The sequence below is a fragment of the Schistocerca piceifrons genome, chromosome X (genome assembly GCF_021461385.2).
Source record: "Schistocerca piceifrons isolate TAMUIC-IGC-003096 chromosome X, iqSchPice1.1, whole genome shotgun sequence".
Taxonomy (NCBI): Eukaryota; Metazoa; Arthropoda; class Insecta; order Orthoptera; family Acrididae; genus Schistocerca; species Schistocerca piceifrons.
The window spans coordinates 154,067,723-154,092,080 of record NC_060149.1 but is presented as its reverse complement, the minus strand read 5'-3'; the positions used below and the strand labels follow the sequence as shown (position 1 = coordinate 154,092,080).

General features: G+C 39.8%; 1 protein-coding gene across 2 annotated transcripts in view; it reads right to left on the bottom strand.

Moving 5' to 3' along the window:
* LOC124722114 (organic cation transporter protein-like) overlaps positions 1-24,358 on the bottom strand; it is a 199,027-nt gene that overhangs the window by 827 nt on the left and 173,842 nt on the right. For both annotated transcript variants that reach the window (XM_047247321.1, XM_047247320.1), the window contains exons 9-10: positions 17,306-17,520; positions 6,733-6,914 (exon numbers count right to left, since the gene is read on the bottom strand). In XM_047247321.1, the coding sequence (XP_047103277.1) occupies positions 6,733-6,914; positions 17,306-17,520 (397 nt within the window). The remainder of the gene's footprint in view (positions 1-6,732; positions 6,915-17,305; positions 17,521-24,358) is intronic.

The following is a 24,358-nucleotide window of genomic DNA, read 5'->3' as shown; positions in this document are numbered from 1 at the left end:
CTGTCACTCACATTAGATAGTCTATATCTACATCTATATCAATACTATGAAAAATACTTAAGTGCATGCAAAGCTCCATGTTCTCGCCCTGTTCTCCAAGCTGTTGTTGACTTTCTTGACCTAGAAGCCACTGCCTTTCATTTAAGTAACTCCTCAATTGGTCCAGCCATCCCATTGAGGAAAAAAAAAAAAAATCTGTAGCAGAAACAGAAATCAAACCTGGGTCCTCTACATAGTGGTCAAACACACTGACCACTGAGCTATGGATGTGTACCTGAGATGTGTGGCTGAGGGTATTTTCTACTGTACTACTTGTTAGGCCTTTCCTCCGCATATCATGTGTATGTGGATTGTATGAAGAATGCTTGCTTAAATCCCTCTGTGCCTGCTGTAATTTGTTCTCATCTTCACAGTCTCTATATGATATTTCTCATTTAATGGTTGTTATTGAAACTTTTTAAGCAGACTTTCGTGGAATAGTTGATGTCCATCTTCCAGTATGTGCCAGTTCATGTTTTTCAGTATCTTAGTGATGCGTACCCAGGGGACAGACAAACCCTAAACATATGTGGTACCCTTCTTTGTATCTTTGTATATGTCTCATATAATCCAATAGTCCTATTTAGTATGAGCCGTACAGACTTAAGCAATATTCTAGGATGGGCCACACAAATGCTCTGTAAGCAACCTCCTTTGCAGACAGGTTACATTTCTCCTTTGTTTACTGGTTACATTTTCCCAGTATCCTACCAATGAACCAAAGTCTACCACCTCCTTTACATAAGACTGAGCCTATATACTGATCAGCCAAAACATTATGACCATCTACCCTACAGTTGGTATGTCCACTTTGGCCTCGAAGACAGTGGCAACACATAGTGGCATGGAAGCAATGAGGTCTTGGTAGAGTGCTGGAGGGAGTTGGCACCACATCTTCTCACCCATAGTGGCATGGAAGCAATGAGGTCTTGGTAGAGTGCTGGAGGGAGTTGGCACCACATCTTCTCACACAAGTCACCAAATTCCCATAAATTCTGAGGAGGGAGACAATGAGCTCTCATACGACATTCAATCACACCCCAGATGTGTTCAATCGGGTTCAGATCTGGCAATTTGGGGCACCAGCACATCACTTGGCACTAACCACTGTGTTCCCAGAACCACTCCATGATACTCCTGACCTTCTGAGAAGGAGCATTAATTTGATGAAAAATGTTCCAGCATAACAACAAGCGCTGGCATGATGATGAGAAACAGAAGAGCAGAGAAGGCTGTGAGAAGATGTCAGCCAATAGTATGCTGACTAGGATGACACCAAGACAGGAGTGGCATCTATGAAGAGAACGCAAGTGCTGCACTGCCTAGCCGTGAGCGCAGTGGAAGAAGAGCCGTCATACAGACACTACAGCAGTGACTTATGAACTGTTTTGTTTTGTTTGCACTGAAATTGTATACACCAAAGGACATAGATTATCTGCCTGTCACCATTTGCTTGCGACACACCTTTGTGGATATGCAAAGTTAAGTATTGTCAATTTAACATACTGTAATAAACTCCATTAACATGATTTGCTTGAATTGTTGTCTAGTGATCTGAGAAAACAGCTTCCTAGGCACCCTATGTTAGACGAGTGGGCAGGATACTACAAAAATTGCCAATGCCATTGGGAAACATGATTATCATGAAGGTGTGTACGTGGTCTGCAGCCAGTGTACAATAATCCTTGGCTATCATGGTGCCATGCACAAACTCCACTGAACTCGTGGTTGCCCACGTGAATGCTTCCCAGATGTAATGGAGCCACTGCCTGCTTGTCTCTGTCCCGGTGTCAAGAAGCTGTTCCCCAGAAGATCATCATGATGAAGAAGGTATTGGGATTCATCAGACCCTGCAATACTCTGCTGCTGCACCAATATCCAGCGCCAATGGTCATGTGCCCATTTCAATCGTAGTTGTCGATATTGTGTTTGTTAACATTGACAAATGAATGGGTCATTGGCTGTGGAGGCCCATGGTTAGGAGTGTTCAGTGCACTCTGTTCAGATACACTTGTACTCTGCCCAGCATTAAAGTCTGATGTTAGTTCCACCACAGTTCAGTAGCTGCCCTGTTTTACCAGTCTGCCCAGCCTACAACATCAAACATCTGTAATGAGGGGAATGAGGGGTGGCTGTCCAACCCCCCCCTCCAGTGTCTGGACATGATTTCACCTTAGTTTTGACACATGTTGAACAGAATCACCACAGCACTCCTCAAACACCTGATGAGTTGCACACTTTCTGAAAAACTCATGCTGAGCCCCTGGGCTATCGCAATCTGCCCTCAGTCAAACTCAGAAAAACTGTGAGCCTTCCCCATCCTATACATGGACAGCACACTCATTGATACTACATGCACTGTAAATGTGTCTGACTAGTGGTCATCCCTCGCTAGGTGACACTGCTATTGCCTGGATGGGTTTATACTGATAGTAGGCTGGTGATCACAATGATCTGGCTGCTCAGTGTATGATCAACCCATTTTATATCCATATAAATTGACACAGCCAGGTATTTGCATCAGTTGACTTATTCCACCTTTGGGTGATACAGAGATATAAATGACATTGATATTTATAGGTTTCTATGTAGTGGTAATCAGTATACTGAAGTTCGTGCTGCACAAATAACAGACTCAATTAAACTTCCTTCTGTTGTGTTGCAGCCAAAATTACATGATCAGTTATTTATCCTGAATATAGAATTTACTAACTAATGTCAGTTATTTATTAGCAGAAAGTTATAAAACATACTAGGAAGCTGTATACCATGTTTGTGAGCTTTTAGACCATTTCAAAAGTCTCACTGATATGGCCTTCAATGCTGGCATGGTAGAGTGTATATCTATGAAGTATATCCATTTTTTACATTTTTAACTCTGCATTTAATAGCCATTCTCATTTATGTGAACATTTTTATTGATGGATCTCATGTGGGATTTTGGAAAATACATCCAGTACTGGGGTGTTAAACAATACTTGTTTGTGAACTAATGAAAAGTTTTTGAGAAAAAATCGTTATATAATAATTACATTGCTTTCATGGTATATTTGTTTATTTATTCAATTTTGTTTAATTATTCTGTGTTAGTGGACAATGTTGTTATTGTAGTAGCTATGATCTTCAGTTTGAAGATTGGTTTGATGCAGCTCTCTGTGCTAGTCTATGTTATGGAAGGATCTTCAACTTTCCACTGTGTGTAACTGTTGCTACCTATATCCACTTGAACATGATAGTTAGTTTCATGTTCCATCAATAATTTGTACAATATACAGTAATGCTGTGAAAAGAATAAGTTTACATTCACATTGCAGATTGATTTGTAAATATGGCTACATGCTGAACATTTATAAGTCTCTTAAAAAATGCAGATGTGAATTATTAATTCCCATCCATCACCTTTTGCATATTACAATAATAAAAATTCTTCTGTGGACTAGAGTAGTCAAGCAATCCCTCTCCACTCTACCCCACATTTCCCTCCATTACCAAATTGTCTGTTTCTTGATGACTCAATATATACTAATTTTTCCTAATCATTTTTCCTTAGCACTACCTGATTTAATTTGATTGTTCTCCATTAGCCGTGTTTCACTTTCATTGATTTTCATCTTATAACCTCACTAATCATCTCACTCAATTGATCTTCCATATTGTTTGCCAGAATTACAATGGCATTACTAACCTTAAAGCTGTAATCATGCAGATACAATTTTATAGAATTTAAAATCATTACTTTTCCTAAGATTTTGTGTACACACACAATATGTAAATACATTAACACACATCTGCAGCTTCATTAAAGAGTATTTACTATGTTTTTGTATATTTAATATTCTCCTGCAATTTTTTATATTTTGGTTGTTTCAGTACAGTTGGGTCTACATGAAACTACTGAAACGAGCCTGGCGGTGCAAGAGTTGACTAAATGATATTATAAAAACAATATGCACTCAACTACACTGGCTACAGAAGACAGCCTTACCAAAAATAATAAAGAACTGGAGTGAGTAAACTGGTATGAGTATGGATGTGAGTGAGATATAATAGTAATGCCATGTGACTGTAGTGTAATTGTATTTGTGTTGTACATCTGCTTGGCTGTGCAGATTATTAGCATTTTACATTTTAATGCAACTAGAGAGAGAGAGAGAGAGAGAGAGAGAGAGAGAGAGAGAGAGAGAAACAAAGCCATCTGTCATAAAGAAGAAGAACAGATTTGGCGAGTAAATATATAACCATTTAATGAAGAAAGTATTAGAACAGAAAACATTAAACATGTAAACAAACAATGCTGCAAATGTGACAATGCACATTTGTATCAGCAATTGTAAATTATGGGGAAAGAAATAAGAGAACTTAGACATGGAATACAAATTTACAGGATCACCTCTTTTGCTGTAATGACAATTTACTCAAAATTAAATATTTTCAAAAATTGGCTGAGGATTCTTTTTCTGACTGCCAAAAAGTGGCTATGAAAGGAAGGTATACTAATTGATCATCTGAAGGTACTGGTAAGGCCGCAACTTTACACTGTATATCTTACAAAGTGTTAGGTGTAGTCGGGCATGCACTGAAATATCCTCTTCCTAGAGTGTCACTGTTAGAATAAGACTTAGACAGTATAGTGTTCTACAAGGTTCTATTTATTTAAGCTCCAATACCATGGAATTCCAACTGAAGTTACTAACTACATTCAAAAAAGATGTAATTCTTAGTTTTGACAAAATGAAAGTTAATAGAACTTTGATGAAATGAAAATTGACAATGACTTATGTTTTGATCAGGTAGTGGAAACTATCATCTGTGACAACAGCACTTAAGTTATGATCATCAGAAGTTTAGCACAAAAATGGATGCAGCCTGTTTGTTAAAACTTTTTAAACAGCCATTTCTAAAGATTTTTTTTTTGACTGAAATTGTTTAATTAATAGAAAATGTTGAAAGTGTGAGATGTCATCCAAGATGGTAAAAGAGGTTGATGACCTGTGGAAGCAGTGCAGCAGTATTTCACTAATCATACAAAAATTAATCTAGATAAATTTTAGAAAATAAATAATATTTTACATATTTCTTAAAAAGTTTTATACATAAAAAACTTATAAATAAAGGCAAACTTAACTGTGTATTTAACTAATAAATAATAACAATAATAATAACAATGATAATACACTATAATATGAAAAATCATGATTGTATTCACAATGGTGCACAAGTTAAACCAGTGTACACATCATGCCTATAAATTTGTAAGTGGTGCTGTGAGACAAGAGAATCAGTGGAGATGTCACCACTCACAGCACATTTACACAATACCTACCATGTATTGAGTAACTGTGGGTAGGAGCAATGTCGTCTACTTTCTGTATGTAAAAAAAGATTATGCAGTGGGTTTCTCCTTCAGAAATCATACTTGAATGTTGGTTGCTTATGAGAAGATCATCTTATGCCCCATGTAAGACGGTGAAGCTTCTATGAGCATGTAGGAATTCAACAGCAGCAGGGTAATGGTCTTTTGAGGCTGTAGTTTATTTTTTCAGGATATATTGCTGCTTGCATTGGTCAGAATCCCAAGACTGCCAAGTGAATATGAAGTCTATGGGTTAAGGAGGGCTATACCCCACGATGTGCAAGATATCAACAACGCCATACAATTAGTGCCTGAGAGGACAGACATATTTTTTGCACAGTTAAGCAAGATCATACAGCCACATTGTGTACACTGAGTCAGGAAATGGGCTTATTTGCAGCACAACATATATACACATGGACAGTGCACAATAATAACTGGAGCACCATGGACTGTCAGCACGGTGACCATTGTTGTGACTTCTGTTGTTGCAGCAACAGAGGGAGGCTTGCTGACAGTTGTGTACCCAGTGACAACACAGTCATCCTTTCAGACAAGTCCCAGTTCTGCAAGGTGTGTATTCACATCTGAAGCCTCCAAGGTGATTGGCTGTTAATAGATAGTGTTTGACATTGTCATATGAGAGCAGCAACTGGTGTGATGGAATGGAATGTCATTGGGCACATGACATTATCACCTATGGTTAATACAGCTGATAATTTTGACAGCAGCTGTTACATTTCTAACTCCTTCTGGCCAGTGGCTGTACCCTGTCTTTGAGGTCAACATGGCCTTATCTTTCAACAATATTACACAAGACTGTATGTTGTCGTTGCTGTCCTGATCTACCTTGATAGAGTGGGTGTTCGACTGTTTGCCTGACCAGTGTGTTCTCCAGATATCACAATCACTGAAAACGCCCAGTTGTGGGTTGCTGAGAGATTGGCATGTCACCACTCATCACCCCTTATGACTGATGAACTCTGGCACAGAGCTGAAGCAGCGTGGTGTCGCTCCTAATATACACTGATAACATTAGCAAGAATGTGTAATTTATTTTGGCTACTTTTATAGACAGAGTCACCAGAAGAGGGCTTTCTTGGCGGAGATTGAGAAGTCATTAACTATGTCAAAAAAATATCTTCATATTACTTTGGAATGTGCTTAAAGAGATTTTTGCTCCCGAAGTGTTTGGTGTTGAAACATGCATTTCATAGAAGAACATGCTCACCATATTACTTACTTTCCACATCCTTACCAGTTTTTTGTGTAATATTATGAGCTAGATTATTCTTAATCTTCTCTTTATTTTTATCATATTTTAAGGCATCAATAATTACCAAGAGTGGAGCTTGGGGTGCTGCCATCTCTCCTGCTCCTCCAACCATGGTGCATGTTCCTATCATGAGATGACGTATTTGAGTTGGAAAGAGTTCAGTTGCATACACGTGGATCGCGCTGTATGAGATGGTTATGCCAAACTTGCCAACAAGGTACAACAATATACGGACAGTTTGCATATCTGTAAAAGTAAAAATTAATTTAGATAGTTGTTTGAGAAGATACCCATACTAATCTAAATGAATAAATTTATTGACATTCCATAATAATGTATCCAGATACAAACTTTCTAGAGCAAGCTGTAAGACTACTTAGAGTAATCTATGAATTTGTATTTATTTTCTTTGTTGATTTTTTAAAAAATTTTGTTACAGTATCTTCAGGATCTCTTTAGTCAGAGCTGTCAAACAACTGTCTCTTTGTCATCTCAACAAACTACCCCCTTTCCTCCTTTTACTTGCCGCTTCTGGGAGAAGGAATTACTTGCTTTAACAACGTAATTTTGTGCTTTGTGTATACTCGTACTGTTTGAAGTGAATGCTGAGATGATGTCTTTGAGATGGACAAACCAAATTTTAGTCCCCATACTTCCCTGTTTGAGTTATTACTCTGTCTCATTAAAGGAAAAAGGTAAAGCTGTTGTCGACCTGCAAAGTAGCTCATGTTGCAGGTGGCAACACCTTGTCTCTTCTGAGCTTTGAATTAATTTACCCAGCAAATTATAGGTTGACTCCAACCCAAATCTTGTCACTGATGTTGCATTGAACTCTAAGCCAAGTAAATTACTTAGCAAATAAACATAGAAGAACTATCAAATTGATAAAAAAAAAAAAAAAAAAAAAAAAAACGAAGGTGTATTAACAAGGTTTTAATCCAGGAGGGTGCCAGGATATGCTGGAGAACAAGTTCCCATCTCCATAGTTTAGGGAAACTAGTATGGGTTGAGAGGATCCAAATGGCCTGTGTAGAATAGCAAGCATTTTGATCTGAGTCATGGTTTATGCCATGCTTAGCAACTAGACACTGGGTGTTCCAAAGGCAGACAGCTCTTCCATGTCCATTCAGGCTTTCAGCCCACTTAGTGGTGGTCATTCCTATATTACAAGCAGTGCAGTGAACACATTAGTTGGTAAACAGCAGGCATGGTATCACATGTTGCTCTCTCTCTGATCCTGCCTCGGGCATGGATGTGTGTGATGTCCTTAGGTTAGTTAGATTTAAGTAGTTCTAAGTTCTAGGGCACTGGTGACCTCAGATGTTAAGTCCCATAGTGCTCAGAGCCATTTCTAATAGTTTCACATGTAGGGAAAATCACAGATTATTAGAAATAGTGTTTTAATGACATTAAATTAATGTTTATTGTTAAATGAAGTGGGTTAAGAACAAATATTTATTGTGTGTCCCACTATATTTAGGGGTAAACTGTGTTGTGGGGGTTGTGATGAGCTGGCAGAGGATGGTGGAGGCTAAACTGTAGTAACCTGCCATATGCTACACCTGCCACCCACAGAGGACATGAATTGGTCCACTACAGCAAGCACATTGTGCACTGAAATTTAAAAGGTACACCCACAGCGACCCGAGGCAGCAGGCGGCAGCTACCCAGTCACCAATTACAGTAAGTTGTTATGCTGCACACACAGCATGACTACAGTAACACCAAATGGAAGACAGCATTTTTATATGGCCATATGTAGGCCTCTGATTATCACTTGTGAGATTTATTTGTTACTCATATTCTTGTGTATTCTTATTGTTTTCACTTCATGATCTAATAAACCAGAACCGTTTTATGATCATGTGCTTCCTTGTGTTCGTAGTCAGACCATAAATGCATGAAGGAAGGTAGGTCATCAGCTGCAGTCACTCACTCCATTCCTTCATAAGTCTGCATATTGAAGAATGAGCAGGCAAGTTCCCCCTCTCTCTCTACCACACTACATCACAACAAGCAACTGCCAGATGTTTTACAAAGTTACAGTCTCTTCCACAGCTCACCTTATGAATTGCTGGTGGGACAGTGGACAGACATGCCCGAGGCAAGCTTATTCTTCACAAACTGCATTAGTACTATGTGGAATACAGATATGAGTTACTAATAATACTACACAAAAATGCATATGGATGGATTCTGCCTAAATCTCTGCCGACTGTTTCACACAGTTACAGAGGATATTGACCCTTAGTCTTCCTGTATGGCAGCTGATCTGGAACTGTCAACTGTCTACCACACTGAAGAGCCTGTCCCAATTGTAACATGCTGTCAATATGTATTTGATGATGCCAATTTCATTTTCTCACCTATCAATGGCTGGAATGTTGTTCATCACTGAAATGCATCACTCCAGCATTTGCTTTCCCACCAGCTGAAGAGGCCCAGAGGTTTAAAATAGCTCCCTATGCAACAGACATCAGTCACCTAGATGTTATGGAACTTCAGGCACTTCAACATAAGTCATGAAGTGTATTACAGTAGATTACTGTTCTACACTTGAACATGCTCACCCTCATTTCATCAGACATACTCACATCCACCTTGCAAGATAGACTGTGGATGTATGGTATGTGGCTCCACTCAGTGCAGCCTATTCTACTGGTGTCAGCAATTATTGAATGGAGTGCAGCCTATTCTACAGGTGCCAGCAATTATTGTGATGTAACTTTCTGGTCATTAATTAATTCAGCATCAACTGAATTAAACATTGTTACATGACTTCACAATAAAATATCAATGATAGGCAGCAGCAAGGTGCCACATTCATCAATACAACCCCTTTCCCACTAATATATGTAGGTCACTGACAACATCACACTTACAAATTAAGCACTTCTCAACCACTGTTTATAGGAATGTATTTTAGATAAAAGCTCACTTAACAACCACAAATAAGTACTCAGTGAACTGAAAAATGACTATTATATTAACACAAGCTCAGGGAAATTATTTTGTTTACTGAAATAAGACAACTGGACAGGTAATGGCAATGGTTCATAATCTGAGCAATGGAAGCATGGGTATAACTTTGTGAAAAGCCCAGTAGTGACGTCTTGCGATGTAATGTTTGCTCTTCAGTTTGCAGACCCATCAATGATCTCCCTCAAGCCCCTTCAGCCTGTCACACTCCCTGAACACAGTTTATACCTCAATATGGTTCTACTGCACTTAGATGTGGTACACAATTTAATATGCTTAATTTAGCAATAAACATTAATTTTATATCATTAAAATACTGTCTTTAATAATCTATGATTTTTCCATTTTCTGCAACACGATAACTTAGTTCAAAATGGTTCAAATGGCTCTGAGCACTAAGGGACTTAACTACTCAGGTCATCAGTCCCCTAGAACTTATAACTACTTAAACCTAACCTAAGGACATCACACACATCCATGCCCGAGGCAGGATTCGAACCTGCGGCCGTAGCGGTCACACAGTTCCAGACTGTAGTGCCTAGAACCGCTCGGCCATTCTGGCCAGCAATAACTACTAGTCCAAGAGAAAAAATGAATAAGCCCTTTTTTTGTAAGAAATTTATTGCAGTTTAATTTTGTACCAGGAAGCATTTTGACTATATGTTGTAATTTTTTAGTTATTCAAGAAACACAAAATACTGACTATTGGAAGTTAAGTACAATACACTTTCTAACTATGAGAGGTTTGTGTGATGATGGTGTTGTGGATGGCAAGTGCAGTAGACAAGCAGACCACCACCACTTTTGCGGTATTTGACCAACAAGGTGCATAGCTTCATCAGGTAGTCCAAGCCATTTTGTTCCAGTTTATGGGTGGCTTGAGGGATAATTACTCTGAGTATACTGGGATATCTAACATATAATGGCCAAAGAAAAGGTAGATATGGGCCAAGGAATGATTATTATGGAATGGTGGAAAGATGCGAATTTTTAAGATGAAGCCTTTAGGTGTAATGCTAAAGGTTAAGCAGGAGTGAGGGGAATGTATGTGGGCCTGTTGTTTGGCCATGCTAAGAGCACATGTGGAAAAGGAGTACAAGTATTGAGGTACAGAGGTAGGGAACATGAAGGGATTGATGTAAAGATGAGGGAAGACTTTAACTGATGAAGGTAACACTGAAAGAGAAACAAGAGCAGAACAAGGTGAAGAGCTTCTGTACACAGGCAAATTGGCAGTTGGGAGCATGTACAGAAAATAATAATTGTAATTGTTTTCTAATAGACAGTAAAATTATATTACAGCAAGAGAGTCATTAAATTCAATGTTGAGATTGATGAAAAGTAAATAAGACTGCAAGGAAGTGTAAGAAAGTTGCTAATTGGAGGAAAAGATCAGCCAAACAAGGAAAAAAAATTGTCTTGAGAAAAAGTGATTGTCAAGTAAAAGACACCACTAAACACAAAGAGTTCTCTGAAAATATGAAAAATGGCACTAAACACAGAAAAGCTATTGTAAAATTATGAAAAAGGGTAGTAGGAAAGAATTTAATTTTTCACACTCGTGTCCACGTCCACTCCCATGCCCACACATGTGCCAAGTGGACTAGTTTGTGGTGTGGGGTTGTATCAAGTGGGGTGGGTAAAGTGAGAGAGGCAAAAGGCAGGGAGAGTGATTAGCGGTAGGTGGCTAGCTGCTTGGTGGGAGGCAGCTGGTTTGCTGGCTATGAATGCAGGAGGGAAGGGTGGCAGTTACATGGGATAGGCATGGGATGCATGGTCATTGGAGCTAATGGGAAGCAGTGCACTCTGAAGTTAATGTCAGGATGTGAATTTGGGAGGGGATGTAGCACTGAGTAAGGGGAAAGGGGAAACTGATGGATGGAGGGTGTTGGGGCCATGGGTTACTCAAAGCAGACGCCACAATGATTACAGAACACAAGGATGTATTGCACAGATAACTCCCATCTACAGAGTTCCAAGAAGTTTGTGATGGAGGGAGGGATCCTGATGAAGTGGGTTATGAAGCAGCCATTGAAATTGAGCACTTTGTGCTCAGCTGTATGTTGTGGCACTGAGTGGTCAACTATGTTCTTGGCAACAGTTAGCCAATGGCCATTCCTCCAGATTGACAACTAGTCGATAGTCATACCGATGTAAAAACTGTGCAGTGTTTGCAGCAGACTTGGTGCATAATATAGTAGCTTATACAGACCAGGACTGAGGAAGTGCCGGGTGGGTGGACTGGACAGTTCTTCCACCCTGTTCTTCCACAGGGATATGATCCCTGTGGCCATGAACTGGAAGTGGGAGTGGCACAGGGATATACTAAGATGCTATGCAGGTTGGTTGGGTGACAGAATACCACTTTAGTAGGGATGGGAAGGTCCTTGGGTAGGATATCCCTCATTTTGGGGCATGATGATAGATAATCAGAATTCTGAAGGTGGATGTGGTGCAGTTGTTCCAGTCCAGGGTGATATTGGGTGATGAGGAAGGCACTATATTGTACCTGAATTTTGGGAGTGGTAGGAGGATAGGGTTTGTGTGAGGATGTGGCATGGAATGTCTGTTTGTGGGTGACCAGGCTGTTGGGAAAGATTTTTTGGTGTGGAATGGAGGGCAGCTGTGAAAATACAGGTACTGCTCATGGTTAGTGGGTTTAATGTGGGCAAAAGTGTCGATGGAACCATCAGTCAGGTGGATGTCAACATCCAGCAAGGTGGTACATTGTATTGAGGAGGACCACGTGAAGCACATGGGAGAGAAGGTGTTGAGGTTGTGGAGCAAAGAGGATAGGGTGTCTTGGTCCTCAGTTCATGTCATGAAGATATCACCAATCAACTTTAACTAGATTAGGGATTGATAATTTTGAGAGACTAGGAAGTGTTCCTCTATATATTTTCTGAACCAGCAAACCAGATACCTCCAGCTGAGCCAGTAGCCACAACCCTCACCATAAGCTATTCCACTTGGCAAAATAAGCCATTAGCACCATGTAGGGCATAGGTGTAGGGTGGGAGAGGGAATTTGTAGGGTGTGTGTTGACTGAATTCATTCATTCAGTTGCACATTATGTTCAACATCAAACCATGAAATATAATACATATGTATTGTCACCTTAGATTAGTTTATTAGTCTGTATGTTGGTTGTAAAGCTTAAAATGGCCCTAAGCAAATATACAATTATCCTAAATGATGGACCCATTTTCAAAACTTCCTATTTATTCAAGTATAAATCCAAAATGAATAAACTTTATACCAATGAAAAGAGGAAGTCAAAGTTTTTTCATGATGTTTCATACCAATTTAATAAATTTAATAATTCATAATTAATTAATTTTTAATTATTATTTAATAATTAGAAGTGTGATAAATGTTATGAATGTTCACTCTGGCTACCGTTGGCTGCACAGCAAACATCGACGCAGTAGCCAAACTCATCCCACACACACGAAAGTGTAACTGCTGTTATTGAGTGCACGGCAACAGTGATCCGGTTCTGCAGATCATTCAGAGTGGTTGGTAGATGTGGGACATAAACAGCTTCCTTCACATAACCCCATAAGAAATCGTCATAGGGTGTGACAACAGGAAATCTCTGTGGCCAGAAGTGTAGAGCGAGGTCCTCATGTCCCCTGTGACCAATCCAGTGCTGAGGAAGCAAGTCATTCAAAAAGCCTCATACATCAAAGTGCCAATGGGGTGGAGCTCCATCTTGTTGGAAAGTGAAGTCATGGGAATCTTCCATAACTTGAGGGAACAGCCATTGTTCCAACATGTCCAGTTCTTTCCGCAAAGAAAATTGGTCCATAAATCTTTGTACGGGATACAGCACAGAACACATTGATCTTCAGTGAGTCTCTTTTGTGCTGCAGTGGTGAATGTGGATTTTCCAAACCTCATATGTGAACATTGTGTCTGTTGACTTTTCCACTAAGGTGGAATGTCATTTCATCACTAAAAATTACATGATGTAGAAATGTGTCATCTTCCAACTTTGTTAGCACATAACCACAAAATGTAAGATACTTCTCTTTGTCATTGGGGTTGAGAGCCTGCACAAGCTGTAATCAGTAGGACTTGTACAGCAAATGATGTCTCAGAACTTTCCAGGTGGTTGGTTTGGGTATTCCAAGATCTCGATTGGCTCTACTTACAGGGACTGTGCACAAAACTTTCTTGAATCCATTGGACATCATCCTCTGTCACATGCGGTCAGCCCATGCTTTTTCCTTTCCACACACTCCCAGTCTGTTTAAATTGCTTAACCAATGGCTAATGCTTTTGCAAGTTGGTGGATGAATACTGAATTTGGTACGAAATGCCCACTGCACTGCATTGCGACTCATTTTTCATGAACTCAAGAATGCAGAAAACCTTGTGCTCCACAATTGCCATCTCACTCACAACTGACAGTGAAATGGAATGACAGCCCTATTGCTGTGTGAACTATACCAGCTGCTTCTGGAACCATCACTACCCGCCCACTGCCACCCACCAAAAACTTTGATACTTCCTCTTTTCATTAGTATAAACCTTATTCATTCTGTATTTGTATTTGAATACATATGAATTTTTGAAAATGGGTCCATCATTTAGAATAACACTGTATATCTGTCAGTTAACAGAAAGAGTTATTTCCATTGCCATTTTTAGCGTTCAGTTGCTGTTTACCTACCAATTATTATTTGGCACACATATACAAATATACTGACAGAGTAAGTTGGACTGTGTCAGTTGGTGCCCATTACAGGGTAGATAGTGTTCTTCCAAAGAAAGCAGGCGTTGACAGATGTGAAAATTACCGAACTGTCAGTTTAATAAGTCATGGCTGCAAAATACTAACACGAATTCTTAACAGATGAATGGAAAAACTGGTAGAAACCAACCTCGGGGAGGATCAGTTTGGATTCTGTAGAAACATTGGAACACATGAGGCAATACTGACCCTACAACTTATCTTAGAAGATAGATTAAGGAAAGGCAAACCTACATTTCTAGCATTTGTAGATTTAGAGAAAGCTTTTGACAATGTTGACTGGAATACTCTTTCAAATTCTGAAGGTGGCAGGAGTAAATACAGGGAGTGAAAGGCTATTCACAATTTGTACAGAAATCAGATGGCAGTTATAAGAGTCGAGGGGCATGAAAGGAAAGCAGTGGTTGGAAAGGGAGTGAGACAGGGTTGTATCCTATCCCTGATTTATTCAATCTGTATATTGAGCAAGCAGTAAAGGAAACAAAAGAAAAATTTGGAGTAGGGATTAAAATTGATGGTGAAAAATAAAAACTTTGAGGTTCACCAGTGACATTGTAATTCTGTCAGAGACAGCAAAGGATTTGGAAGAGCAGTTGAACAGAATGGACAGTCTTGAAAGGAGGATATAAGATGAACATCAACAAAAGCAAAACAAGGATAATGGAATGTAGTCGAATTAATTCAAGTGATGCTGAGGGAATTAGATTAGGAAATGAGACACTTGAAGTAGTAGATGAGTTTTGCTATTTGGGGAGAAAAATAACTGGTGATGGTCGAAGCAGAGAGGATATAAAATGTAGACTGATAATGGCAAGGAAGGTGTTTCTGAAGAAGAGAAATTTGTTAACATTGAGTATAGATTTAAGAGTCAGGAAGTCGTTTCTGGAAGTATTTGTATGGAGTGTAGCCATGTATGGAAGTGAAACATGGACGATAAATAGTTTGGACAAGAAGAGAATAGAAGCTTTTGAAATGTGGTGCTACAGAAGAATACTGAAGATTAGATGGGTGGATCACATAACAAATGAGCAAGTATTGAATTAAATTGAGGAGAAGAGAAATTTGTGCCAAAACTTACTAGAAAAAGGGATCAGTTGGTAGGACATGTTCTGAGGCATCAAGGGATCACCAATTTAGTATAGGAGGGTAGTGTGGAAGGTAAAAATCATAGAGGAAGACCAAGAGATGAATACACTAAGCAGATTCAGAAGGATGTAGGTTGCAGTAGTTACTGGGAGATGAAGAAGCTTGCACAGGACAGATTAGCATGGAGAGCTGCATCAAACCAGTCTCTGGACTGAAGACCGCAACAACAACAACAACAACAACAACAACAACAACAACCACAACAACAACAGTGTTCTTCAACAATAAAAATAGATGTCAGCACGTACATTTTATCAACTTCTGTTGTTATCAGTCAGTGGATGTTGAAAACCACTAAAGTCTTAGATATCATGTTACTTACTGAGAAACATTGTTGAAGCAATTTTCTGTAGTAAATGAACTGTATCATTTGAAATAAAAATGGTTCTACTATAGTAAATTGAGGAAATATTATTGTCATTACAGTTTCATTCATTATACTGTGCTATGTCAAAGGCTTTGAATTTTATTCACTCATAAATATACCGAAATGTTAAATCAGTAACATTTTTATTCCTGGTGTACATCAATTGGAACATACATAACATAGTGAGACAGTACTAGTCATTATATTTCAGCTAATTAACATCTTATTTTTGATTATTCTTACAACAGTATTAAAAACCGAAGTTGATGTTAGACATTAATAATATACAGAAATACCATCCACTGATGTTGCTATGGTCTGGAACTCCTTCCATAAATGTAAAATATTACAATAAACAACAGAACCTGATATAAAATAATTTGGAAACACTGCTACAAAATATGCATGCAGCTATAATTAGACTGAAGCCAAATCAGTGTCCTTTAGATGATAAATATCTACTCAGGAAAACTGTGCAGCAGCTGCTAGCAAATTACTCACTGGTGTCACAAGGAAAATCCCATATGAAGGAGAAAGGGATGTGAAATGTGTTAAATAATACATTAACAGGCAGAAGTGGCCATTGCAGGCTACTTGTATATAATGTAAGAACCTAAAACACTACTATTGCTGATTGACACACATTCTTAGCTACAGATTTTAATTCTAGAATATGGGACCTTTCTTATGTGTTATAAATGTCACTATAGGTACTGCTTGCTGTACACATTTGCACTGATATGCAAAATGTTCTCAGCTAATTATAACTGAGTGAGTATAATTCAAATATCTGAGCTAAACAATGAGAAGGCTTATTACTCCCAGCCAAACAAATAACACACAGCAGCTATAGGAGATTTCCATGAGACTTTGTCTTTTTACTTACTTGATCCTCTGATGCCTTAACTATTTCATCTCTAATTGCTACCCATTCATCTTCCACTCTATTCTTTACTCTTGTTTCAGTAAATTGTTGGCTAATTCTCCCTCTGAAACTCCCAAAAATCTCTGGTTCTGTCAACTTTACAGGTCCTATCTCCTTAATTTCCTACTTTTTTGCAGTTTCTTCAGTTTTAATCTACAGTACATAACCAATAAATTGTTGTCAGAGTCCACCTCTGCTCCTGGAAATGTCTTACAATTTAAAATCTGGTTCTGAAATCTCTATCCTACCATTATATAATCAATCTGAAACCTTCCAGTGTCTCCAGGAACATTACACTTTGTAAATTGAGGCTAATATACTAAGAGAAGAAATTAAAACAAGTTATACGGAATAACTACCAGCTGACTTCTGTAAGGTTTATGTTGTTGATACTAATGCCAAGAGAAAAATATGTTCTGTGTAGTTATCATTCTAGTAATAATTTTGTGTTAAGTACTGACCTGGAGGAACGACTGTGAAGGCAAGACATGCAACAGCTGCAAGTAGGAAAGAGGTGCTGAGTGTGACACGTCGACCCATACGCTCCAGTGCATAGTATGCAGCTAGACAGCCTGGCAATTCAATCAAGCTCACCAACATAAAGTTGAGATACTTATTGCCTGCCATTGCCACTGAATACAGTGACAGCCCATAGAACACAAACATGTTGGTACCCCTGAAACATAAGTGCTACTCGTAGTTTTGTTTCTGAAAATATACTGTATCTATATATCTAGTGGAAACTTCCACATTTAAGTAATAATATAATGTATTTAAGCTCTCCATATGATATTAGACAACCACTATACTGAAAGAAATAGTATGTTTATATGCACGTAGATGGTTTAAAATCAGATGGAGCAACATCATGTGCTGTTTGTATTGCTCTTGGGTGCCCAAGAGGGTGCAGCTGCTTTCAAAATATGATATTTTGAGAATGTTCCTTGCTGTAATCTTCATGTGACACCTGGAGAATGAGCATCTTTGCCACACTGTGCCTCGTTTATACTCTTATCACTCCACACACCTCCCCCGCTACCTGTCCACACATAGTGTCAGGGTGAGTGGTGGGGGGAACATGCTCACCAAATTGTGGAAACAAACTCACATTACTCAGTGCTTCTGTGTCCCCACTGAATGTGGATGTAGCTCTTGGCTGATGTTGTGACTTTAGTCAGCTGAGTGCTGGGCATGACACTTTACTGATGACAAAGCCACTATCTTATTGATCAGGCTGTTGGAAACTCATATCTTGACAGTGTCCTTTAAAAAACAATCCTAAAATGACTAGGTCTGTCTTAGCTCTTCAGTTGGTTCATATTTCATTTAGTCCTCTGTAGCTGTGCATTGTTCTGCAGCAACATGTTTTGTGGGTTGGATGTGACTGGCTTATCTCTTGTGCTCCTGGCACCTTTCTTTATCTGTCTGCACAGTCTGCCCAATGTATACCTTCTTACATTTGCATGGGGTAAGGAGGACATCTGGTCTGTGGAGCCCTAAGTCATCTTTCACTGTACCTGATAGTGCATGTGTTTCTGGAAGTGGACAGAAAAGACATTTGATGCTACACCGAGCCAAAATTCTGCCGGATTTGTTTGATATTCTGTCAGCATATGATAGATATGCCATTGTATTATCCTCTTTGTTGTGTTATATTTGCTGAGCCTGTATCTTCTGTGCCAGGAACACAATAGAAGCACCAAACTTAACAGCTTACAAAACCTGCAGCTGTGGAACACTGCGTAGTTACAGGGGACCCAACGAAATCTAAACAAATAGAAGTGCTGAAACAGATCTTGTCATTTTGCTATTGTGTTTTAAATGAGGCTGTCATGATATGAGTGGCCAAAAGCCTGATCAGTGGTGACAGTAGCTTCACCTTCAGTAACATGTGGGACCAAGCTCTCAGACAACTGAAGTCACAACATTGGTCGAGAGAGACTTATGCATTCAAGGAGAGCAGCGAAAGCACTTGGGGATGAAGCTCACACCCAGCATTTGGAGATTGCATCTCCCCAGCACTCCACCCAATGTGCTGTGCAATCAAGTAGCAGGGGAAGGGGTGGCACCTTTTTTCATCGGTCTGTACAGTCTGCTCAATGTATACCTTACTGCATTTGAATGGAGTATGGAAGGCACCTGGTCTATGGATCCTCAAGAGTACAAAGGAGGTGTAAAGTAGTTGAGATGCTTATTCTACAGGTACCATCTGAAGATGACAGCAAGGTACACCATTAACATATCATGTTTCAAAAATGACTGCATCTGTCTGACACCTGAGAGTAATACAACAGTTGAATCACCAGAAAATCTCAAGATCACACATTATGTGATGTGTAGAACAATTTTTAGAGCCTACACAGAGATGGTACAGCAGCAGTGCCTTCTTTGTTAGATGTACGTAACAAGTGGAATAACATTGAAGTAAAATTATTAAAATTTAATAAAAAAATTAGTAAAAATCATGAAGCACCCTGTTTCACAAGCATAGCACCTTATTTTGTCTTGCAGCTTTACTGACAAGGGTAGACATCTTCAATCAAATTCAGCAAACTGGATTATTTGCATCCAGTCTAGGTAGAATATGAATGTTCTATACTTTTAGTTATAGTGTCTGGGGGTTATTTGGGTTCCCTGCCTCACCCAAGTATTGATAGAAACAACATGTCAGAGATACATGGGCTCCAGGTGACAGCCATGGCTCTTGTCCTCATGAGGCATGGCTGTTGTGGCAAGTGTGTGAGGTGGTGCTGCCCTTTAATGACTGTTTACAGATATACTGCAGCCTGGATATTTCAGCCAGTCTCTCACTAGTCACTGAAGTATTATGTACATGCCATTGGATAGCAGAGTATTTTGACCTTGCTTGATTAACATTTTGTGATTTGGACTTTTCTCTGGACTGTGAAATAGGCTCTATGCTTAGATGACTCATATATGCTTTGGACTTGTGTTGGTTATTAATTCACCTTGCGATCTCCTTTCGCAGTCACCACTAGAACTGCCTGTTTCATTTCACTGGTCTCCTCATTACCACTAGTGAGAATAAATGTAAACTGTGTTTCTACCTACGCAGAGTAGGACAGAAAATTGGGATTCCACCAGCAGCAGCAGATATAGCTACTACAGCTTCTGCAAAACCAACAGTAGTTGGCAGCTGCGGTGGGCTCACCTCCCCTTCTGCCCTTCACTTGCTTTGACAAGGCAAACAAGAGTTGGCAGATCTAATTACATTGTATTGTTGTGCACTGCAAGGCAAATCAAATAACTGATCTTGGGCATCAGTACATGATCTTACTGCCCCCTAGTACTAAACTGCATGAAGTGGTGCAAGAATTACACCCACTCTCTGAGTCCAGTAGTTTGACTTTTTCTGATGTTTTTGGTTTGCTGACTGACTGTTATGGTGACCAAACTCACATCGTCATGGCTAGGATGAGATTTAACTGATGTGGTAAGCAATATAAACAGTCCTATGCAACATGGGCTCCTAATTTGCAACTTGACATGCAACTAAGACTTTTCCTGTAAGCAATGTGACGCATTAAATACAAACTCCTTAATTTGTGATGTTATTATCTGTCTTGCCTCAGATCAAGACATTAGTATAAAAGCTTCAGAGGCATCTGATCTCACCATCAGGGAGGTGTTAAAAATTGCCAAGGCTCATGAAGTAACTGTGTTAGTACAAACTCTGTTTCACGGTTCCATGGGTGGTGATGTTGTTAGTAGTCTTAGTTGGTGTTGTGCTCCACTATCAAATTCAAATGGCTCTAAGCACTATGGGACTTAACATCTGAGGTCATCAGTCCCCTAGACTTAGAACTACTTAAACCTAACTAACCTAGGGACATCACACACATCCATGCCCAAGGCAGGATTCGAACCTGAGACCATAGCAGCAGCGCGGTTCCAAACTGGAGCACCTAGAACCGCTCGGACACAGTGGCCAGTGCTCCACTATCAATTGTTGACTTCTAGTCAGTATCATCATCTGAGCACCCATTCATCTGGTGGTTAAGTGACATGGAATTCAGTAGTTAGTGCAGTAGTTAGCAATTCCTTACACTCATCATGCACACAAATGGAAGTTCTTTGTTGACTGTTAGTGAGTCCCCTAGTGAGCAGAAACTCATTCAGTTTCTTCCTCCCTGTTGTCAACAGGCTCCAGAAACATTTATGCCATCAAATTGTGTCCAGATCACAGCCCATCTGTATTGCATGCCACAAACAAGGGCACCTCATGAGTGTCTGCCTCGAGTGGCAAACATCAACAACTTTGGCCTTCAGCATGCTGCATGCTACCTTGTTGATGCGTGGGAGAGCAACAGGCAAAATGCAGCATCTCATGTTGCAACTGGACATTCATGGGATGACTGCAGATTTCCAGTTGCACACTGGCATGGCCATGTCTCTGATTAATGAGGACACATACTGGTGCATTGGCTCCCTGCAGCTGAAGTCCCCTCAGTGCAAAGTGGTGATTTACAATGGCCAGTCAGTCCCCTTTTTGGGTCAGATCATTGTCCAAGCTTATAGAAATGTCTCTCAGCAGTTAAACTTGCTTGTAGTCAACTTTTGGATGGCAACTAACATTTTTGGTTTAGAAACTTTTGTGTTTTTTGATTTGCGAATTCAGGACCAGGTAATTTATTTATTTATTTTTTTTCCCCACCTGTGATCCCATTCACAGAACTTTGTGTGTTGTGCACACAATTCAAGCAGATGTTTGAACCTACTATACATTGTGCAACAAAGTTCCAGGCCCACATTTCAGTAACACAGTTGATGGTGCCTAAGTCTTATAAGGATCGTATAGTGCCTTTCACGATTCATGAGCAAGTTAAGGCTGCAAAATGTAGGTGTTTGCTCATCAGTATCATGTAGCTGATGGGCTATGCCCATGGTCATGGTTCAGTAACCTATCATTCGCTCTGTATTTTTGTTGATTTTCTGTCTATTGTTAATGTTCAAATGAATGTTGATCTTTATCCACTCCCTTGACACAAGAAATTGTCAGCTAAATTGGCTGGGGTCCAATATTTTTCAAAGATTGATCTTGGTGACACCTAGGTGATCAGACAAACCAGCTTTTTATGCTTCATATGCTAATTGGCATGTATCATTATAACAGACTGCCATTTGGGGTTGGAAGTGCTCCCGTGATGTTTCAGAGATACCTTGAGCAACTCGCAAGGTATTCCCAACAGTGTTAATTGTTTTGATGATTTCTTAATTACAAGGGTCATCCAGGAGCAGCATCTGCACAATCTCCAGATGATGTTTGAGAGCTTCAAGCCAATGGTCTGTGTTGTCGCCTCAACAAATTTAGTTCCTTTGCTCCAAGTGTCAAGTAATTGGTTCGTATATCATGTCACAATGGGCTCACCCTGATGCATGGTCATGTGGCTGCATTGAATTATTGGCCCCTAAGAAGCTCAAAGAAGTACAGTTGTTTCTAGGCAAAGTAAATTATTACACCTGGTTTATTTCAAATATGGCCCACATTTCCTATCCACTTAATCAGCTGAATAAAAGAAATGTTAAAATTGTGTGGTCAGAGGTGTGACAGAAGTTTTTCATGCAACTTAAAATGTGCATTAGCTCGTCCACTTTTTTAGCTGCATTCCATCCTGGCATACATTTGACACTTGGCACTGATGCATCAGGTTGTGGAATGGGCACCATGCTATCCCACACATACTCTGGCAGTACAGAACAGCCCATTGCATTTGGATCTAAAACATGAAATGTGGCATAGAGGGATGATTCAGAAATTGAGAAGGAGGCATTGGTTATCATATATGGCATTCAAAAGTCTTATGTGTTACTTTATGGCGCATAGTTTTGCCTGATCACTTATCACAAGTTTCTTATTTGGTTGCCTGGCCCCCATTCACAACTTCCTGATAAAACAGCACAGTGGTTGCAATGTTAGGCATTGTTCCTTAGTAATTATACCTCTGAGAGCCATCATTGGTCCAAAATGCAGTACTCCAATGCAGAAACACTTTCCTGATTGCTGTGTGGCTGGATGCCAAATTTGATAGGTATGAGGCACTGTGTTTTGCCTTAGATGCAAACCAGTGACATACCTTTGACAGATTTCCAATAATGGCACATGAAGTAGTGAGAAGTGGTTGTGTTCTGCATGGTGGGGGTGGCCAGAGCATTTATCTAAAGACACCAACCCAGAATGGCCCACCCATTTTTCTTTACAGAGCAGGCTCAACATGACCGAGAGGGTCATTTTGCTGGCTACAGATGACGAATGTGGGGTTATAGTTCAACCTATGCTCTGCTTCTTCATATTGGAGCTCCTTGACACTGGACATTGGGGAATGTGCAGATGAAGAGAACAGTGTGTCGTGTGCATAGGCCTGGGGTTGACACTCCCATTGAAGACACTTTCTGGAACTGCCATGCCTCCATCCACAACTAGTCTGCCACAGTGCAGCTATTCAACCCTTGACCATGTCCTGACCAGCAATGGCAAAGGGTGCATATTGATTTCATTGGTCCAGTCTAGGGAACAATGTGATTGCTTGTTGTTGACACAATCTTTAGTTTTCCGTATGTCATCTGGATGGCTACAACTACTATGACAACTACTATCCACATCCTCCCCATCATATTTGTGATAGAGGGGCCCCCTTCCACCCTGGTTTCTGACAACAGCCCTCATTTCAGTGCATGATGTTTCAGGAATTTTGTTAGTGTAACCTCCACCTGGACCACTGCTCCTTTCCATCCTGCATCCAGTTCAAAATCTGGCTGAATGGTCAGAACATTTAAGATGCATATGTACAAACTGTGGATGACAGCAGACTTCAGGACAGCACTTATCATCAATAGGGGGAGGCAAATGTTTCAGGCAGAGGGCAGCCACTTGCAGCTGGTCCAGCAACAGAATCAGCTCCATCCACACTGTGATGTATTGCTCCCCCATTTCCCACCACTGCCAGCTAGGAGTGCCACCCACAACTGTGCCAGGGACCAGACAGGCCATCAGCTTGCCTTTTACTATTACATCCTCCACCCTCGTGTTAGGTGTTGGCAGGAAGTCGACAACAACCATCATTGGGAGTCTTTTCCTTGGGATGTGGTATATGATTAGAAGACTCATGTACACTCTAGATTTTATATTGGTCATTAATTCACCTCATGATCTCTATTGTCAGCCACCACCACAGCTGCCTCTTTTGTTCTGCTGGTCTCCTTGTGACCACCAATGTAACTAATAATAAACTGTGTTTCTACCTATATAGCACAGGATAAAAAATTAATATTTATAGAACACCTGAGAAGAGTCTTTGATTGTAGTATTCTTCATAAGTCACAGACCCATTATACCTACAGTTTGTAAAGCGAAAATTAATCAACATGCAAGTTTGCATTACAATGCAGGACGCATACCGCTTGCGATAATTTATTGAATGCATGCTGTTAAAACATCTTAAGTTCACATTTGGTATTAGTTCAAGCATTTCAATTACATGTGTGACTACAGAGCA